The sequence below is a fragment of the Aedes albopictus genome, unplaced genomic scaffold, assembly GCF_035046485.1.
Source record: "Aedes albopictus strain Foshan unplaced genomic scaffold, AalbF5 HiC_scaffold_19, whole genome shotgun sequence".
NCBI classification, from domain to species: Eukaryota; Metazoa; Arthropoda; class Insecta; order Diptera; family Culicidae; genus Aedes; species Aedes albopictus.
This window is the reverse complement of record NW_026916969.1, coordinates 134,599-156,683: the sequence shown is the minus strand read 5'-3', so window position 1 is coordinate 156,683 and position 22,085 is coordinate 134,599. Positions and strand designations below refer to the sequence as shown.

Genomic DNA, 22,085 nt, shown 5'->3' with positions numbered 1-22,085 from the left:
CAGGCGCAGCTCGGTGATCTCCGGCACAATGTGAAGGAAGAAGGCTTCCCACTTGTCCAGGGTGTCACCTTCAAATTGCAGCTCCGCACCGACCAGGTGGATGGTGAAGGTTTCCGTCGGTCGTAGACCGGCCTGCAGGTAACCGTGCAGGGCCGTCAACGGTGCGGTGGCGATCTGTGTCAACGTAGCGTAGGCACACTCGTCCCGAAGAGCTGGTGGAGAAACTTTGTAAATTGTAGACTCGAGAACTATGCGAACTTGTTGCTCAAGACATACCATTTGAATTTTTGTACAAGAACTTGATGACTTCGTCGATGTTTGGCGGCAGTTGGAACGACTTGCCGACAATTCGAACCGGAAGCACCGGTTCGATGCGGCCGAGAATCTTCTGCCGTAGGATGAGCTTCTGGAAGAGGAAGAATGCCTTGCACCATTGACCGTGCGACGGAAGCAGGTGGTCAGGATGTTCGGCACAGTAGGACACCTGGCGGCAGTCCTTGCACTCCGTCAGCACGTCCTGCCTCCATTCACGGCAGCTTGGCGAACAGCAAGTTCGTGGGAAGAGAAGAACTTCGCGCTCGTACGCTTGCAGAGGACGTTTCAGCATCTGCTCCGATTGGTTCAAAGTGTACACTCGCAGGTTACGATACTCCTCGTCCGTCAGTTTATGCGCCATGTTGTAGATGTGACCACCTGATAATGCAAAACTTGTCTTATGAACACAAATGTTGATCAACTAGCCAATTACCTCTTCGCCTGGCGATTTCAACGATCACACTGCAGAGATCCTTGTGCCCTGCGGCATCGGATCGTCGATGGTCTTCATTGCAGTAGGATACCATCCGACAGCTCTCGCATTGGACAAGGTTCCTTAGAGGGTTCTTGCAAACCTGCGACAAAGGAAATACAAAATACTCAACCACGTCCATTACTTCATACAATGCCATAGCTCACCTGACAGTTGGTGGCTAGGAAGACCGGACGAGGCGTAAATTTGTACTCGATGGATTCTTCCTCTTCGTCAAAGTCTTCCTCGAGTTCGTCCTCTTCGGTTGTTTCGGTACCGAGCGGGAGGGTCTTCGGCATCAGTTTGGCGGCAGCAGCGGTCGCATTCAGTGCTGCCAGCTGTTTCTCGACATTGAACTTGAGATTTACCTCCTGCAAGGTAGGCATCAATGCACGGATAGCATCTTTGGTTAGAAGGGGTGATGCAGGGGATGAAGCTGAAGAGGTTGATGGTGATGGCTGCGCTTGGGCCACTCCGTTAGAAGAACCAGAACCGACGGCAGTGTTGCCGTTTTGCTGCGAGCTTTGCAGTATTGATAGAATACGTTCCAGATTGGCTTTCGATTTGGGCTTCTTGGGTTTTGGTTCTTGAGCTTTCGAACTGGTAGCTTCAACGGATGAATGGTTCGTTGTGGTGTCTGCTGTATCGGTAGATGGAGGTGTCGATGAAGTGGAAGGGATAGGATTATCTGTGGGATTGGTTGGGGGTTTCTTTTTCTTGGGTTGGGACATAAGGATATCGGCGAGGGTGGATATAATTTCCATATTTTTCTTAAATGCTTCCGATCTACTTAGCTCCGTGGCTGGGGACCTGGAATCAGACTGAATTGATGTCACGTTTACATTCGCTATCGGTTCATTTGTTACCGTCGAAGCCTTCGATCCAGCGGCCGCAGGTTGTTTGATTGGAGTCTTCATCTTGGCCGCGCTCTTGTTGTGGACATCTGGTTTAGGGGGGACTTCAGGTTTCTTAGGTGCGGACTTCGGTGCTTTGGCGTTGCTGGTGGTAGGCTTCTTCACAGCTGAACCGTTCAACTCCTCAGTTAGCCGTGCAGCTGCTTCCTGGGCTGGCTCTGGAGTGACAGGAGTGGTAGGAGTGGCGGGCGTAGCAGGACTAGCAGAGGCTGGGACAGGGCTTGGGGCGGTAGGGGTTGCACTTGGTACCTGTGGTGACGCCGCTACCTCCGTAGGAGTTGTTGGTGGAGTTGCTGGCTTCGTGGATGGTTGCTTGTCCTGCTCCACCGATGGAGACTTCTTCTTCAGAAATTCAGGTTTTGGAGGAAGTTCAGGTTTCTTGGTAGGTTTGGGAGTTGTGGGTGGGGTACTTGGTTTTGGGGACGCGCGAGAAGGGACTGTTTTTGGTGGGGAAGGTGCTTTCTTTGTCGGACTGGAAGCCTTGGGGAGTGTTTTTTCGGGAGTTTGTTGTTTGGCGGGAGTTGTCGATACTGGCTGAGGTTTCGATTTAGCGGCCGTGCCGTTTGTCTTTGGCGGTGAGGAACTCTTTTTCTGGTCAGCTGCGGCGGGTTTAGCTGGGGCAGTCTTTTCAGGAGTGGAAGATTTCTTTTCGTCTGGCTTCGCAGCAGCAACCGGACAGACTGCAGCTACAGCAGTGACGGTGGCGGTCTCTAGCGATTTTGCTACAGTCTGCTCGGGTTTAGCAGATGAGACAAAATCGCTGCTTTCCACGTTTTTTGGACCGGTTGATTTGTCTTCTTCGGATACGCTGCTCTTTGGTGTTCGCTTATTCTTTTTATTGTTAGGTTTTTGGTTTTGATTGTTGTTCTTGTTTTCTGCTGGCTTCTTTTCATTTTGTTTATTATCTTGTTTTTTGGCTTCGGTGACTGGTTCAGCAGCAACCTTTTCAGTTGCGGCCTTTTCAGCAGCGGCCTTCTCAGCGACAGCCCTTTCAGCGGCAGCTTTTTCAGCAGCAACCTTCTCTTCGGCAGCCTTTTTCTCAGCAGCAGCCTTTTCAGCAGTGGCCTTTTCAGCAGTGGCCTTTTCAGCAGCGGCCTTTTCAGCGGCTGCCTTTTCAGCAGCTGCCTTTTCAGCGGCAGCCTTCTCGGCGGCAGCCTTCTCGGCGGCAGCCTTCTCAGCAGCAGCCTTCTCAGCGGCAGCCTTTTCAGCAGCAGCCTTCTCAGCGGCAGCCTTCTCAGCGGCAGCCTTTTCAGCAGCAGCTTTTTTCTCAGCAGCGGCCTTTTCAGCAGCGGCCTTTTCAGCAGCGGCCTTTTCAGCAGCGGCCTTTTCAGCAGCAGCCTTTTCAGCGGCAGCCTTTTCAGCAGCAGCCTTTTCAGCGGCAGCTTTTTCAGCGGCAGCCTTCTCAGCGGCAGCCTTTTTCTCCACAGAAGCCTTTTCAGCTGCGGCCTTTTCAGCAGCGGCCTTTTCAGCAGCAGCCTTTTTCTCAGCAGCAGCTTTTTCAGCGGCAGCCTTTTCAGCAGCAGCCTTTTTCTCAGCAGCAGCCTTTTCAGCGGCAGCCTTCTCTGCAGCGGCCTTTTCAGCAGCAGCCTTTTTCTCAGCAGCAGCCTTTTCAGCGGCAGCCTTCTCTGCAGCGGCCTTTTCAGCAGCAGCCTTTTTCTCAGCAGCGGCCATTTCAGCGGCAGCCTTCTCAGCAGCAGCTCTTTCAGCGGCAGCCTTCTCTGCAGCGGCCTTTTCAGCAGCAGCCTTTTTCTCAGCAGCAGCCTTCTCAGCAGCAGCCTTTTCAGCGGCAGCCTTTTTCTCAGCAGCCGCTTTCTCAGCGGCAGCCTTTTTCTCGGCTGCAGCCTTCTCTTCAGCAGCCTTTTTTTCAGCAGCAGCCTTTTCAGCGGCAGCCTTTTTCTCAGCAGCAGCCTTTTCAGCTGCAGCCTTAGCAGCGGCAGCCTTCTCAGCAGCAGCCTTCTTCTCAGCAGCAGCCTTTTCTTCGGCAGCCTTTTTTTCAGCAGCAGCCTTTTCTTCAGCAGCCTTCTTTTCTGCAGCTGCTTTTTCGGCAGCAACCTTCTTCTCAGCCGCCGCTTTGTCGGCGGCAGCCTTCTTTTCAGCAGCGGCTTTGTCGGCAGCAGCAGTACTATCAGTGGTGACCTTCTTCACTTCTTCTTCATTTTTGGTTGTTTTTTTCTGCTTTTCGGAATCTTTGCGAGTGCGTTGTTGCTGTGCGGCCGGTTCTGCCTTGGTTGGCTGCAATTCGTTCAGTTTTTGCTCAACTGCTGCAACGCGCTTCGTTTGTTCAAGCAGCTTCGCTGCTTCTTCTACTTTACGGTCTTTCGCTTCCAATAATAGTTTCGCTTCTTGTTCCTTTTGCTCTTTTTCTGCTTGCAGTTTTTGGAGCTCTTGTTGTTTCTTGACCTTCTCTTCCACAAGCTTACGTGCCTCATTCTTTATTTTGTCTCTTTCTTCGGTTGCCTTTTGCACCTCTGCTAGGGCTTGCTTTTTCGAGTCTGAATCTTTCCTGTTGCGTGCTTGCTTGTTCTTGTTCTGCTGCTTTGGGGAGTCTGGTTTCAGGTTATCGATCTTCTTTTGCTCTTCTTGAGTTTGTTGCTGCACTTGCTGGAGCACCTTTTCGGCAATTTCGATTTTCTTCTGTAGAACTTCTACGTTGTTGGAAGTCTTCGGGGCATCACCGGCAATGGCACCTTCGACGGCGGCAATTTGGGCACTGGCAGATTGTTCAGCCAAAGCCAAAGCCCTCAGTCGCTTGGCACGTTTTTTCTTGTGCTCTTTCTTGGGCTTCTGCTCTGCAGGGGGAACTTCGCCTTCAGTAGCTTCAATGACGGGCTTCTTCTTGCGGTGTCTACGATTGCGTCGCTTCCTCTGGGTTCCAGTGCCTTCGGCTTCGCTCGCAGTTCCTTCCGCTGCGGTAGTGGTTTCTCCAGCTGTTCCGTTCTGTACCGGCGCTACAGGGGCTTTAACTGGCTGAGCATCTTTTGGTTTCGGTTCATCCTTAGGCTTAGCCGGAACTTGTTTTTGTTTCTGCTTGGGTGATGCTGGCTTCTTATCTGCTTCGGTTTGCTTTGGAGCTTCTTTCACTGGGGCTGGAGCAGCAGCTGGAGTTTTCGGAGATTCAACTGGTTTGTCTGCAACTTTCGTAAGTTCTTCTTCTACTGGCTTGACAACAGGTTCAACTGATGGAGCCTGAACGGTTGAAGCTGCTTCGGTTGCGGCTTCCGTCTTCACAGGTCCAATTTTAGCCTTCCCTTTCTTGGCCATCACTTATGTCTTTTTATTGAAGGCTGTATTGAAAGAGAAAGAAACATTTTGAATTGAGTGTCCATTATTCAGAAGATGAATTTCGAATAAGAAGCGTAGTGGCATCTGGTTTTTCCTTATTCATGCGGTATGCGAAAACATCCATATGGTCGCTGTAAACAAGTTATAAATAAATTAAAAAAATATTTTGCTTCAAATGCGGTAACTGTGGCATACGAACAAGGATGATTGAACTTGTTGACTGGTTGTGCGTCATAACGATTATTACGCAACGATAAGATTCTCCTTTTCATTTTCTATCGATATTTTCGGGAGTGTCAATTCATTAGAATAAGACACTTTCTTAGTCATACGCCAATCGTGATCTATGTTTTTTTTAGAAAGGGCTGTGAAGAGTGATCCACATGTAACAATTTTCACATTAAGATCAATAAACAGCCAAAAATTTAAAACCACAAAAGCCATACCAATGTGAGGTGGTTTGTTCAGTTTTTTTATTGTCTAATACATTTCGTACAGGCAAAACGTGGGAGCTTCAATTTCTTAAATTTCACCAACGTTGTTGATTCACCACGGCAATGCAAACCAACCCCCTTCGTTCGCGCAGGGTGATGAAATATTTTTGGCAGACGCAAAAATATCGTTTTCTCTTGAAAACAAAATCCTGCCTGCCGTCTAGCTCGAGCGTGACATATTTCGGATTTAGAATTTGCTGCCACTATTGCTGTTATAGCTCGTGATGAGAAAGAAAAAGAAGATGAACATTGATTCACCTTAAAATGGATGGTATTGGTGTGGTGGTTGTTTAGAGAGAGCAAAAAAATAGAGTATTTCCAGTTTGTATTGCACATTTTGTGAAATATGTATTACAGTTTAATTATTCATGGTTAGGAACCCGGGGATCACTCAAAAATGCAATATAATGCATTGTTTTATGAGCATTCACAATATAAGTCTTTAAGAGTAGAAAAGGGATGAACCAGCCTAGGGCTGAAAATCTCTATAATAAAGTAATAATAATAATTTTAGAATAGGTAATACTAAAATGGTTCCGGGTCATTTGGCCACCGAACGCCATTTGGCTGTCGAACGCCATTTGGTGGAAGGCCGTTTGGCCGAACGCCATTTAGCCGAAAGCCGCCCGTTTGGCCGAATAGGTTTTGGCCGAAATATGTATGATGAAATCGTGTTCATTTGTTTATTACTGGAACATTCAACTTTGAGGCGTTTGCGTTATCTCTAAATCTTAACAGTTTTGGCTTAAACTCAGAGATATCTCTTTTTATGTGATTTAAATCTCGTAGAGCACACGTGTTTCAATTTTCAACAACTTTTGAAAAATAAGCCGCACCCTAATACAAATACAAGTATCAAATTGTTCTCACTCACGTAGTACCGTAGAGGACAAAAGAGCTGTAAAACTAAAGTAAGTAAAAGAACATGAACATGAACATGAAAAGTTTCTCTATGTCTTAAATGACACCTAAAAACACACAAGCGTAATGTCTGTTGAAAGTCTAATTTCGCAAATAGCATAACTAAAGTTTGACCATGAACCGTGTCCAAAAATGTTCCCCATTTGTCACCCAAACACATCATGACACAGCTAGCAATGGACCAGCTGTTTTTAGTATTTAAAAACTGTTCAACTGGTCTGATTGCGATCCCACCATCTCAACTGTCGGAACCAGCGCACAAGTGGGAGTGTACTACCCCTGCAGGGGTGTGTGGTGGATGTCTCCCATTTCGCGGTGAAGTTCAAGAATACATACGTGCCGCAAAACAAAAAATGCTCGCGTAATGGAGACGCGCTATACTTCGTGCTGTTTTTCTGATCTTCGAATCCTTCTCTTCTATCAGCTGCGCTTTCAGTCGTCATCTGGCATTACCTACTAGGCCGGCGTCCGACGACGCATGGAGCTGTATCGGACGTTCCGCTCCGATCGAGCCAATGCCCTCGCGTAAGCACCGAAAACAAATCTATTTATAATAATGCGTTTGCCGAAAGAAAAAAAAGTCCCGATTCGTTTTTCCTTTTCATTCCTCTGTTTGTGTTTCCCACTGGCGGCGACACGACAACGGCGATAACGTCGATGGTGACGTTAAATGAATTTAGAAAAAAAATGAGTATTTTCAAACAACACTCTTTGAAATTCCTGCGCCGAGAGTTGTACCTTATACGAAAATATTGCATGCACCTAAATAAGAAAATTCCAAAAACTAAAATTACCTCACCCGTTCGCAGGCAAGACAAATGGCCATCCATGTCCAATATGTGCCCTTGATATCAATTTCAAGTCTACGTCTGAAAAGTGGTCAGAGGATGATCTTGACTGTCTGGTCGTAAAACATTAAATGTATACTGATTTAATGGGGCACGGCCTTCGATTGAGATTCACAGATGTGATGTGTATAGCTTTGTTTTAAATTATACTATTTGAGATCAGAGACTGCAAATGTCATAAGATATCGTTGTGTTACTTGCAAATTTCACTGCTCCTAGTAGGTAATGTTCAAAGACGACTGCATTAATTTTCCAACTTATCAGCATTATAGACTGCGGTGATGCTCACGAACTGCAATTTTCGGTGAAAATGGAGTAATTGGTAGAACTTCCATGCCATTTTCATGAAATTTCATGACATTTCCCGGCCCTGTTTGAGAGTATAAGTTCAACATATGACACTTGTAGACCACCACAGAAGACGGAATTATCAATCGACATTATCGACGTCAAGACCTATCCTGACGTGATGCTAATATCGACTCTGGCTATTATCTGGTGATGGTGAAACTGCGCCCAAAACACTTCGTAATCAACAACATACTTTACCGACGCACGAACGCCTCGATCCGCCTTTCCCTTCACCAGTGCAAGAACAATAAGGCAGCTGGCAAGGATGGTATTGCAAATAAACTCATAAAGATGGCCCAGAAGGCTGATTGTTAGGATCTGGGAAGCAGAACAGCTACCGTACAGGGTAGTTTGCCCCTCTAGCCTTTGAAAGGCTACAAGTTAAAGTATTTGAATTTTCCAACGATCAACATTCTGAATGCCGCTAACCCAGATCATCTTTCTTCGACTTCAGTTATAACGAATAAGTTCGTGGGAAGTTACCTAGTCGGCTTTGTTAATGGCCAGTCGATAACGGACCACATCCTTGGTACAGTATCGTACTGTACCGTACGGTAAGACAAACTCTCCTGAAATGCCGTGATCACTTACATACATCGTCACGAAACCGTAACCGCCCAATGCTGAACTTACTGAGTTTGGCCGGGCCATAGGTGGTGGTAGTGAGCAAATGTCAAACAGGAGCAAAAACGATGCCAACGCAGCGAGACTACAGAAAATTTCGACACTGATTTTTCATTTGGGCCTAACTGACATTTCCGAGTTCTCTTCATCGATCCTCTCTTTGTGTTATCAAAGAATTTGTATTGAGTTTTCCAAAGATTTTTTGGTTGAAATGCGAAGAAGACGACTACATGTTGCTATAGAAACAAAAAGAATAATGATTTTGTTTGTTTTGATCAAGTTATTAGCGAAAGAGAGAGTCGACGAAGAGAAATCGATCAAGTCAGTTAGGCCCTTATGAAAAATCATTGTCGATTTGAATCAACCGTTAAAAAGGTTAGCGATGAGAAGCCGAATGTGACGTCTGTTTATCTGTGTAACAAGATTAATAAAAGCCACAATTAACATCATCGTGCTCAGCATTATACTATGGACAGGGTAGAAAAGTGACAGAATAGAATACATTTAGGCGCTGTACAAAGTGTAAGTGCAGCTGCCAATTGGAATCGCTTACGCAGTGCCCTAATTGACAAAGAGCTGTAAATTTGGTTAAGTGGTTGAAGAATAAAAAAAGTTATCTCAGAAGCAGCTTTTGAAGGAAACCCAGAACGAACATTTGTAGAAATTTATACAAAACTGATGGCGATATTCCAAAAACAATGTTGTGGAATGGAGGAGGAACGCCGGGATGCGATTCCTAAAAGAATTCTGGAATAAGTTCTAGGAGGAATCTCCCAAGAAGTTTTTCCTGGTTGAACTCTTGGAATTTCTGAAAGAATGCCCGGAAGAAACTTAATAGCAATTCCGAAGAGAACTTCTGGAGGAAACCTGGAATACATCCTGAAGAAATTCTTGAAAATATCCCACAAGGAACATTTGGTGTAATCTCCGGAGAAAATCCTGAAGGAATCCCAGCAGATAGTATGGGAGAAATGCATGAAAGAATTCTAGAAGGAGTTCCTAGAGTAATCCCGATAAGAGTTAATAAAAACTCCTGCAAGAAATCCTAGAAAGAACTCTTGAAGACATCTTGAAGAAATCCCGAAAGGAACTCCTTGAGGAATTGCAGAAGTAACTCTTAGGGAATCCGGAAAAAAAAATCCTGGAAGATTCCCGACAGGAATTTCTGGAGAAATCTCGAAGTTTTCAAGACAATTCAAATCTAATCGATTGAAGTTCCCAAAATGATTTTTTGAAGGAACTCTTGGATAAACCCCAGAAGCATCTTCTGGTCAATCTTGAAAAATCTTGGAGGAATCCCAGAAGGAACTCAAGGAGGTATTCGTGAAGGACACATTCTACCGTGACGATGAAACGTTTTCACACCTTTTTGGTGAGATTTTTTACTGTAACTCGTAAATTCGACCGTAAACCGTCAAATATTTTTGCATATATTCAAATTCCTTGTAAAATTCCCAATAAGTTTAATCTGTTTACCAGTTAGTTTTCATTGGAAAAGTATGTTAAAAATAGGAATTAGTAGCGTAACGTTACAACGTTATAACGTCACGCTACTCATTCCCATTTTTAACATACTTTCCCGATGAAAACTAACTGTTCAACAGATCATACTTATTGGAAATTTTACAAAGAATCCGAATATGCAATAATATTTGAGGGTTTACGATCGCATTTACAAGTTATAGTGGAAAATCTTACCGACAAGGCGTCAAAACGTCACGGTAGAATGTGTCAAAGGAACTCCTGAAGGAATCCTAGAAGGAGCTTCTGGAGGAATCCAGAAAGACTGTAAGAAACTCCTTGGATCTTGAGGAATCTCAGAAAGAACTACTTGAAAAATCACAGAAGAAACTTTTGAAGCATTAACAGAAGGAACTGCCAGAGGAATTCTCTAAAAAGGAAATCCTAAGGAACTTCTTGACGAATCCAAGAAAAAGTTCCTGTGGATTCCCAGATTTAATTCCTGGAGGAACTCCAGAAGAAACAGCTAGAGTAATATCAACTGGAACTCCAGATCAATCTCGATGGCACTCCTGGAGGAATTCCAGAAGCAGCTCCTGCATGAAACTTCAAAAGTATTCTAGGGGGGATCTGAGGAGCAACATCCGTAGGAAAATCTGAAGGAACTTATGTAGGAATTTAGAAAGAACTTCGCGAGGAATGCCTGAAGCAATTCCTGGAGGATTATCACTCTACAGCAGGCGAATTCGCCTACTAACTTTTCTACTAACTGGAGTTCACACGGTAGTCTATGGCTGTATAATATATACATAAGTGACCCGATTTTGTCAGCCCCTTTTCAGAACACATTTTTTGCTCCCTTTAAAAATTTAAACAGATATTCATACTTTTTATCCCTCTATGTTCTGCCTTTCAGCAGTAGTTTGATGATGATTTGAAATGAATTGGTCAATATTTAACCGTTAGATAATGCGAGCAAAAAGTTCGTCGCAAAATGGGGTTCACAAAAGCGGGTCAAATTATTACAAAAAAAAAAAAAAAAACAAAAAATAAACGGCACAAAACTAGAAATTTTCAAAAAATGCAACTCAAAAACGACTTGAAGAACATTTCGAATTTTTTGATATGTTATGTTAAAATAGATAAACTTTCTTTAGAAAGTAAAAAAAAGTGGTGCAACATTGCGAAAATCATAATGAACTGATTTTGTGACCATTTTTGCATATTAAAGTTAACTTATTTGGTTTTTCCTAAACCTAGAACTAATAATCTTTGCATTCGTAAAAAAGATTGATAACCGGTCAATTGGTTTAAAAGTTATGACGGTTCGAAAATTAAAAAAAAATGAAATGTGTTTATTTTCGGACCACCCTATTTTCAAAATTCCGTTCGCTTCATGAGCGGATGATCATGAGTTCCTGGGATCCTGGAATTTTTCGTCAGTTACTTTTCCCCCCGAGAGCGGCTGACACTGACCCTTTTCTGAGCCCATAGCTCTAACGGACACGGATAAAATTGGATAATGGTGAACTGCAACTCATGATGAAACATCAATTGAACTGGAAAATGAATAACAGCCACACATCAACACCATTGCGCTCATCATTCTAGTAATGACTGAGTAGACAACTGAAAGCAGTTCGATATAGTAGAATGAAATACATGTAGGCGCTGTACAAAGTGTGTAGGAAATATATTTGACAGGATCCGTGGAATACTTCCTTTGTGAGTTATTACACGAATTGCCTGCGATATTCTATAAGAATTGATGATTGCATTATCATGTGTGCAATTTTACGATTGATTTCGTTATTTTTATATGGTTTGATAGTATTGGGCAAACATTTTTGGCTGGTATTTGTTCTACTGTGAAACACACAATGAACTGCGCTATGGTAGTCAAAAAATGGTTCGTCAATGAAATTTCACACTGAGAACGTGATATTCACAATGTTCAATTTTCAAAGCCGAGGTCATGATATTTAGCGCATTGAGCTATTTATGCCAATGACTATTTTGCATTCGCATGGTCTTGCTGAATACTCGCGCGTTTATCGCTTCGGGTATCTGGGATCCGCTTGTTGGGGGCGGAAATTTAAATTACCGGAAGAATACCAAACATAGTTTCTACCAGAGCTAGTGTTATAAAATTTCTAAATTTATAACGCAGCAAATAATTTGGAATCCAATGGGCATTTTTAGCTTTAACTCAACTATTCTTAGCGGAAAGTTACTAAGTTAGAATTGGTGCCCAAGTGGCCTGGTTTGGCTACCCAGGTAACAATTTGATGCTGTAAAAACGTGTTTTCGACTATTTCAAAGCAGCCTTTATTTGAACAAAAGCTGAGCACAAGAGGTACAATCCTTTGTTCAGCTCCTGAACATCTAATTTTGGTGATTTTATTCAACCTTTAACTGATTTGAAGTTCATTGAAAGGTTGATTTAAGGCTTAATATGCACTGAAATTGATTTATTTTAGTTAAAAATAACAGTTAGACACTTTCGTAAGCATTATTTACCATTTGCGGCTTTCTCTTTCCAGTGATGTTTAGGCATGTACAAAAATCATCTATGGGAAAACTAGGAATTGAACTCGGACCTCCTGATTTATAATTACTCACTTTAGCACCTACACCACACCCAATTGTATATATATATCATCGAAAACGAGAGCATTACTTGTTAGGTCTGAAATATCAAGTGCATATGTTGAACTAAGCTTGTATTGAGGTTGAAGAAGTTATGTGGACTCTACAAAAACTTTGTTTGGGTCAGCTGGCAAAAAAATATTTGATTAAAGGTTCAAAAGCAGATGATTAATTCTCCTGCATGTTGATGTCGGTACAAAGCTGGTTACAATGATGAATAGTATTCTATTCAACTTGATATTCAGCCATCTATGCATTCCTGATTAAAGAGTTTGAGCAAGCCATACTTCAAACCAAGCTATCATTATGTTCAGCCACTGACACCATCAACCAGCCAATGTTTAGCTAATACTCTCACTGTTCAGCATTCATTGTTGTAGTGATAGGTTTACCAAAACACAGTTCTTAAAAATGTTTTTTAAAGCAATGATGCTTTTTTCAAGGATTGCTGTTGAATTTTAAACTTATCTAGTGAGTTTTATTTTGCATGATGTGGAGGCTGCATTTTTTTAATTATTTGAAAAATCATTCTGCGTAACCAAACCAAAAAAAAAAGAGCGGGAAAAAATCAGTACACAAATGTAGCTTTAAATGTTGATATGCAGATTTTTTAGAAAACTATTCATTTATGATGGTCTTGATGATAAACATAATAAAAAAAATTAACAGTTTGCAAGAAAAAACATAGCAAAATTTTGAAAAAGTGTATTTAAAAAATAAAGTAAAATATTTATAATTTATAATTAAAAGAAGAAGAAATGCTTATCTCATACTGCAAAAAATAAAACAAAACAAAAATACAATGATAAACAAAAAGATCCGTTTACAAATAGATATATGTATTGCAATTCGCGTTGACCTTTGGTGTCATCAAATTCAATTTGCGCCAACCGTCATCTGCACCGCGTCCGAAAGGCCATTTTGTTCAGCCTTACTGAACCACTTCTTCTCGGAAACCCCATCAAGCCCCAAATTGAAACGGAAATATTTTTAGAAAATGTCCAATAAACTGTGAATCCGCACACTCTCACAGAAGAATCAACAAACGCATGTAGCACAGTTGGAAATGTCGCTGTTTCGGTTGTTGCTGTTGTTGCAGTATCTGCTGTTCGACGAGGCTTGTACGTAGTTATTGTTGCCATTACTCTAATGTTGAACGAGCGCTTGCCATTCTGCTCAGTCCGCTTGGTCGCGATTCTTACCGCTTTTTTCCTCGTGTTTCGTCACTAATTATAAACACACTCAATTCTCGCATTAGTCTCCGCCAAGCCGCCAGCCAGCGGCTAGGTGACAAAAGAACAACAATAACAACCTACCAAGAGAGTGGAAAAAGGCCAAAAAACCCGAGCTTCTTCTCTGCTGAAACCGGCGGCGCGCGCCAACAAAAATGCTATTATTATCTTTTTCACTTTTTCCTCGATTTTTCTCCTTTTTTGATGAGACTCAGATTTAGTCCGGGTTGGGAGCCGCGGGCAATAAAACCAACCGAAAATTTAATGGAAAAACGCCGAATTCTAAATCACTTCATGCCATTTTCACCGAATATTTATGGCCTTTTCCGCGATTGGCGATCGTCGATCACGCTGCGCAAGCCTCAAACGATCGATGGGCGATCGTACGGCTTAATGTAGGTACGATCATAAATTATTCTCCGATCTTGGAATGGATCGGACCGCGTGGTTTCCAATTCGCCATGGAGAATAGTGCGTTACGTAACCGATCGTCCATCTATCATTGCTGCAAAAATCACAAGTTAAAATCTCTAAAATTTCATACGATCACTTTTATCACTGCTTCGACGATGACCACTACGACCCTTATCCGAGAAAAAATGCTTATATTAGGCAATTTGCTATCTTCTACCTACTTTTTTTTCTGAGCTCAAGTCTCTTTCTCTCTTGAGCCCTAATCGAACTAGACTGGCGTAACTAGATCAAGTTTCTATTCCGACGGTTGAAAAGTAACTGTGGCTTTGCGGAAAATCTTGGTGACGATCAGTGGGAAAAATTCGGACCAAACCCACGTCCGTCGGCACGCCGCCGGAGAGATGAGAACATAGAAGTTTTTCTGAGCGAAAGCAAGGAAATGGGGGAAATGGGATTGGTTGTTGGTTAGTTTGCCTTGCCGCCGTGTGTTGGAATGTGTGAAAATTTTGTTTGAGAGATTTGCGTATGTTTCTCATACTTTGTGGGGTGGTATGGCCTTTCGGGTTTGTGCGCGTGGAAAACTTGGAGATCATTTGGTTGGTAGATTGTTTTGGCGTGGTGATGCATATCTGGTGTGCGGTTTTATTTTGGGTTTATATTCTAATAACTGTGAGTTGGTATAATGTAGGGGTGCGGTTGGTTTTCTCAAAGGGCGTATTCGACAATTTATTTGTTGTATTTTGCATCTTTTATTTTTATTTCGTAGTTTGTTTTAGACTATTTATCAGAACTTCAAGACTTTGCTATCCATGAACAAGTTTCATGGCACAGAAAAGGCTGGGTATTTCGTGCGATTCAGATCTTATTGAGATCACTAGCATCTACCCAACAACTCCTATCCCTATCTTCGTGTGGCATAGCGGCGTGGCATCCCGTTAAGGGCTAAGAACAGCGTCTGATCCCTGTATTAGGGACGGCTGATCGACGTCCGAGTGCCAGGGAAGGACTCCAAGCTCAGTCATAGTCCTCCGGAAAGTAGGGGGTTGGTGTCCGGCCCTATGAGCCAGCCGTAAAAAAACATTGTTATGAAAAATCAGCAATCATAATACGAACCGAGACGGACGGCAACGACTCCAGCGAAAAAAGAGGACTTGCGATGGAAAACTCGGTACGTGGAACTGCCGATCTCTCAACTTCATTGGGAGCACCCGCATACTCGCCGGTCTACTGAAGGACCGCGGGTTCGGCATCGTAGTGCTACAAGAGGTGTTTTGGACAGGATCCATAGTGCGAACGTTTAGAGGTAATCATACTATCTTCCAGAGCTGCGGCAGACACGTGAGCTGCGAATTAATTTCATCGTGATGGGTGATATGCAGAGGAGCGTGATCGGTTGGAGGCCGATTGACGAAAGAATGTACAAGTTGAGGATCAAGGGCCGATTGTACAACTTCAGCATAATCAAAGTGCACAGCCCACACTCCGGAAGCTCGAACGCGAGTACAGCCGCTGCCCAAGCCACGACGTCAAGATCATCATAGGAGATCCAAACGCACAGGTAGGCCAGGATGAAGCATTCAGACCGACGATTGGAAAGCTCAGCGCCCACCAGCTAACAACTCATGGATTTCACCACCTCCAAAAACGTTACACCTGGAGATCACCACAGCAGACGGAATCGCAAATCGACCAAGCTCTATTTGACGGACGATACTTCTCCGACATTGTCGACATTAGGGCCTGTGTGGCGCTAACATCGACCTGGTGATGGTCAAACAGCTCCCAAAACTTTCCGTTATCAACAGTGTCCGCTAACGGCGACCGCCGCAGTACAACCTTGAGCGACTGAAGCAACCGGATGTCGCCTCAGAATATGCGCAAGATTTTGAGACAGCGTTGCCAGACGTGGAGTGAGCTCGATGTGTCCTCCCTAGAGGATTGCTAGAGTACAGTTAAAGTAGCCATCAACGATGCAGCCGAGAGCACTATCGGGTACGTGGAAAGGGGTCGACGGAGCGAATGGTTCGACGAGGAGTGCAGGGCGATTTTCGATGAAAAGAATGTAGCGTGTGCGGTAATGCTGCAGCATGGAACCCGGCAGAACGTAGAACGATTCAAACAGAAGTGGAAACAGCAGACCCGTCCCTTTCGGATGTAAAAAGCGGAGTGCGAGGAAATGCAACTTCTCTCAAGAAACACGGAAGTTCTATCAGAAGCTCAACAGATCCCGCAGCGGCTTCGTGACGGACGGACGTAAGGTGATCGAAAGGTGAATGCAGCCCTTCGACGAGCACCTGAATGGTGTGGAGAATGCAGGCATGGAGGCCCAAGGCAGCGGAGGAAATTACTACGTCCGTACATCAGGGAGCGGCTCGTTGATGCTCCCACGTTGAGGGAAGTTAAGGATGCTATCCAGCAGCTCAAGAACAATAAGTCACCTTGAAAGGATGGTATCGAAGCTGAACTCATCAAAATGGGCTCGGATCTGGGAGACCGAATAGCTACTGGAGGAGTGGAGGGAAAGACCTGTGCGCCGGTTATGATTCGCTCGGCGGCGGCGCGAGGGCCATTTTTGGTCGGCGTCATCGGCGTCACGCTAGTGAAAACTTTCGGCGGCGGCGTGATTCGACATAACCGAAATTTGACCATGAAGTCAACATTAGCGAAGCACAGAACTTGTCAGTACGCTCTAGAATTTGTAATGTGACCAAGATTAGGCCTATTGTGACATTATACGTATCCTTAGCGTAGTGCATGTGGCATTAATCTATTGCCATTGAAAGACAATTTACTATAGATTTTGATACCGTTTTTATTCAGTTTTCTTTGAAGCTATGAAGCATATTATATAACATGGTCCCGCTATTTGAACTCAGGAACCACCGAAAGAATTCCAGGACAAATCCCCGAAGGAACTGCAGGAGGAATCTCTGAAGAAATTCCTGCATGCAGGACCGTGCATATAAAAGGAAAAAAGGAGGGGTTTTGCGCATTCTATGTAAAAGGAATTTCAAGAGAAATCTCCGAAGGAATTCCAGAAGGAGTCTCCGATAGAATTCCCGAAGGAATTCCAGAAGGAATCTCCGTATGAATTGCAGCAGGAATCCCCAAAATCAGTCCAGCAGGAATCCCTAAAGTAATTTCAGGAGGGATCTCCGAATGAACTTCAATACAAATTCCAGAAGGAATCTCCGAAGAAATTACAGGAGGAATCTTCGATGAAATTTCAAGAGGAATCTCCGAAGGAACTCCAGGAGGAGTCTCCGAAAGAATTCCTGGAAGAATTCACGAAGGAATTCCATAAGGAATCCCTACAGGAATTTTAGCAGGAATCCGAAAAAGAACATCTGCAGGAATCCCCAAAGTAATTCCAGGAGGATTCCCTGAAGGATTTCCAGGTGGAATCCCCGAAGGATTCCCAGGAGGAATCCCTGAAGAAGCTCCAGGAGAAACCCCCGAAGGATTTCCAGGAGGATTCCCTGAAGGGCTTCCAGGAGGAATCTACGAAAGAGCAGGGATCTCGGCAGGGTTTTCAAAACAAAGCTCGGAAGAATTTCCTGGAAGTCCCCAAAGAGTTTTTAGTAGGAATCTCTGAAGGATTTTCTGGAGGAATCCCTGAAGGATTTCCGGGATGAATCCTCAAAGTATATCCTGAAGTAATCCCCGAAGAATTTTTTCGACTGAATCCTCAAAGGATTTCCAGGAGGAATTTCCGAAGAAATTCTAGGAACGATCCCCGAAGGAATTCCAGGAGGGGTTCCCAACGAAATTCCAGGAGAGATTCCCGAAGGACTTCCAGAAGGAATCTACGGAAGATTTCCAGCAGGGATCCCCGAAGGGGTTTCAGAAGATTGCTCGGAAGGATTTCCAAAAGAAATCCTTAAAGGGTTTCCAGAAGGAATCCTCGTAGGATTTTCAAGAGGAATTTTTGAATGATTTCCAGGAGGAATCCCTGAAGGATTTCCGGGAGGAATCCTCAAAGTATTTCCAGGAGTACTTCTCGAAGGGTTAGCAAGGGCTGAAAGTCTCTTCAATAAAGACAAATCAATCAATCAATCGAAGGGTTACCAGGAGCATTCCCCGAATGATTAACAGCAGGAATCCACAAAGGATCCTCGGAGGAATCTTTGAAGGTTTACCAAGAGGAATGTCCGAAGGATTACCAGGCGAAGTCCACGAAGGTTTACCAGGAGGATTCTCCGAAGGATTTCCAGGAGGAACTTCCGAAAGATTATCAGCAGAAATTTCCGAAGTAATTCGAGAAGGCGTTCCCGAAGGAATTCCAGGAGGGGTTCCCGAAGAAATTTCAGGTGGGATTCCCGAAGAATTCCAGGAGCAATTTCCGAATGAACTCCCGGAGGAATTCCCGAAAGAGCTGTAGGAGGGATTCCCGAAGGATTTTCAAGTGTAATAATAAGATGAAGTGTTGCACAGAAAAGGGTTTGCCGTGATATACGGACACTATAATTGAATCACGTTGGTTTAATGGTTCGAATACGAATGTTTTATTTCTCTTCAATTGTTAAGTCGAGACATATGGAGAATGCTTCTGGTCGGTCGTCGACTTGGGCGACCAGATCAAATTACGCTTACTGGCCAGTGCTTGCGTTCGCAACGGATGTTTATAGAAACGACTTAAACGATGCAAGCATTGGCGATAAGTGAAATACAATGTTGCGCAAACAACATTGCGGTGTAAAAGTATTCATACCACACCTTCCCCCTTTGGAAGAATAATGTAGTAGAACGAAATTATTCTTGGAACATCTATAGAAAAATTTTAAAGCTTTCTCAATGGATCTCTGAAGTTGGTTACATTGTGTTACATAGTTTTGGGTATCAGTAATAAAGATGATTGATTAAAAATAACATTTATTATGTAGTTTTATTTATTAATCTTATAGATAAGTTTGGTTAACACTAAGTGTTCCTTTCCCCCTCTTTTTTTGTTTTTTTTTCGGTTTTTTTTTATATGTATTATGAATTTGAAATAGTATAAAATTTATCCTTTTTTGATACGGTTCTTATGAACAGTTTGACAATTTCCTGTACTGTCTTGTATTGACACATTTGGATGGTTAATATCAACAATTTTGTATGGTCCTGTATAGACTTGTTCTAACTTTCTGCGGTTTTCTTTTTGTAGATAAACTGTATCACCCATTTTTAAGTTAATTGGACTCGATTTTGTTGTTGAAATTCTCTTTTGTTTAGCAGAATCAAGTAATTCTCTAGCTTTTTTGGCTGTCACTTGTAGTTTAAATCTTAGTTCTGAACTGTATTTTTCGACATTATAAACTGGTTCTATTGTCTCGACGTGTTGTAAAGATGAAGGATAGTTTGGTTGTTTACCGAATACTAACTCGAAAGGTGTGTAATGGTGATCAGAATGTGGAGAAGAGGTGTAGCTGAAACAATAATAAGGAATCCATTGGTCCCAATCATCATGATTTGGATTGACAAAACTTCTTAGAAATTCATTTAGACATTTATGGTTTCGTTCCAAGCTTCCAACAGTTTCATGGTGGTAAGCTGTAGAAAATTTGTGTTCTATGGAAAGTAGTCTATTGATTTCTTCAAAAATTTCATTCTTGTATTCTGTACCAAGATCAGTTTTAATTTGGCTTGTTTATCGGGTAAGGGTTCTATGATGACAAATTTAGAGAGCTCATCTTGAATTGTAATGGCATAACGATTTCCGTATTGAGACTTTGTAAACGGTCCTATAGTGTCGATCGATATAGAATCAAAGCATTTAATTGGTGTTTCGGTTTTCATAAGTATTTCCCTGGTATGTTTCGAATGCTTATTATGGGTGCATTTTATACAATTCTTAACGTAAAGTTTGATTGTATTTAACATATTATTCCAATAGTAATTGGAACGTAGTCTTTTATAGAGTCGTGATACTCCTACATGACCTCCAATAGGTGTATCGTGGTAATCTTTGAATAATTTGTTTATAGACTCTTGGTCTGTAATGATTTGAGCTGGCGTATATATGATAATATTTATCTTTCGTAAAATTCTGTTGCAGACCTCCTTAAAGATTTGCACAGTTACTAATTTGAAAATCATGTTGTTGTTTGGAATTGCTAGCTTATTGATTTTCAGAATATTGGCCATATTTTCAATATCTTTAATGCACCGCTCTAATTGCTCAATAGGCATATAATTACAATGAAATTGCGCTAAAGCAAAGACATTTTTCATATTTTTGTTTGTTATTCTTATAATCGCAACGTTGTCTTCATATTCAAATATTAGTTTTGGTAAATTGAACGCGTCCAGATTATTAACAGAATCATAAACACGGAGGTGATCAGTCTCCATAGCATTATTCTTCTGGTAGTTGTCATATTCGGGATTTTTTTTCTTCGTCATGGATCTGGTTTGTACTGGTAAAACCGATAAGTTCTTGAGTTGCTCAGAATCAACCTCAATACGTGATAATGCATCAGGAACTACATTTTCCTTTCCACTAACATGTACAATATCGAAGTTGAACTCCTCTAAGTCTAATCGTAATCTCGTCAGTTTTGAAGATGGATCCTTCATAGAGAAAAGATACACTAGCGGACGATGATCCGTTTTCACGAGAAACCTTCGTCCGTAAAGGTATGACCTAAAGTTCATAATGGCCCAGTGAATAGCTAACAATTCTTGCTCAATTGTAGCTTTTTTCTGTTCGCTTTTTGTGAATGTTCTGCTCGCAAACGCTACGGGGAATTCGAAGTCTCCGTGGAGTTGTGACAAGACTGCGCCACAAGCGATTTTAGAAGCATCAGTGCATAGAATAAAAGATTTGGAATAATCTGGGAACTTGAGTATTTGAGGTTTTAATAAATTTTCTTTGAGAGACTCAAATGCTTTGTTACATTGTTGTGTCCAGTCAAACTTAGCATTTTTCTTTAATAATTCGTTCAAAGGTGCAGCTATTTCTGTAAAATATGGCACAAAACGCCTATAGTAATTGCAGAATGCGACGAACCTACGAACTTTGTCCGCATTCTTGGGTACTGGATAGTTTTCAATAGCCGAATATTTACTTTTGTCAGGCTGAATACCTTCGGCCGATACGTGATGGCCTAAAAAGGTAACATCGGTACAGAAGAAATTGCATTTCGCGGGATTCAGCTTCAGATTGAAACTTTTAAGTTTTTCGAAAACGATTTCCAAATTTTTGAAATGGTGTTCTATTGAGCAACCGATGACTATGATGTCATCAATATACAAAAACGCACATTCCAACGGTAACCCGCTTAGGGCTATCGTCATCATACGCTGAAAGCTGTTTGGGGATATGTTTAACCCAAACGGTAAACGTGTAAATTGGTAGTGTCCGCTATTAGTGGAGAAGGCGGTGTACTGTCTAGAAGAGTTTTCAAGAGGAATCTGATGAAAACCTGACATTAAGTCAAGTGTTGAAAAATATCTCGCTCTACCTAGCTGGTCGAGGATGTCATCGATCCTTGGTATAGGGAATTTGTCAGCGACAATTCTTTTGTTCAATTGCCTGAAATCCACAACAAGTCTCCATTTCTGGTCATTGGTTGTGCATTTCTTTGGCACTAACAAAATTGGTGAATTGTATGGACTTACTGAAAGTTCTATAATTTTGTCTGAAAGCAATTTTCCGACTTGTTTAGAAATTTCCACTCGTTGAGATTCTGGAGTGCGGTAATTCTTAATGTATACCGGACTCGAATCCGATAAATTTATTTTTTGTTCATAAAAATTATTGAATGAAAGTGTATCTGTTTGGAGTGCGAAAATATCGTTATATTTGTTGCACAGTTTTAAAAGTTGTGGTTTATGTTCGGTTGGGATGTTCGTAAAGTTCAATTCTGATTTTAGTTTTTCCTCGCGGTCAACATTATCAACTTGACCTAAAGAACAGATATGGAAATTTTCCAATGGAATTAACGAATTACAAAATTGTTTATTAATTCTTACAGTTTTGTCTGTAGTATTGATTAGTTTAACTATTTGATTCTTACCATTCACAATTGAATTGGCACAAAATATACCTGGTTTAATTTCTTGTGATGGAATTACGAAATCTCCATCAGTCATAACGAGAATTTGTCTGTACACCTCGCATCGAG

General features: G+C 42.4%; 1 protein-coding gene across 3 annotated transcripts; it reads right to left on the bottom strand.

Moving 5' to 3' along the window:
* Positions 1–4: 4 nt before the first annotated feature.
* Positions 5–14,345, bottom strand: LOC109426865 (calponin homology domain-containing protein DDB_G0272472; the record flags this gene model as incomplete). Of its 3 annotated transcripts, none has more annotated exon segments than XM_062843397.1 (7): positions 5–212; positions 277–693; positions 749–890; positions 955–1,158; positions 1,951–3,384; positions 3,463–4,985; positions 14,199–14,345. In XM_062843397.1, coding segments are annotated over 6 exon segments (3,905 nt in total), but the record flags the coding sequence as incomplete, so codon positions are not given.
* Positions 14,346–22,085: the final 7,740 nt, after the last annotated feature.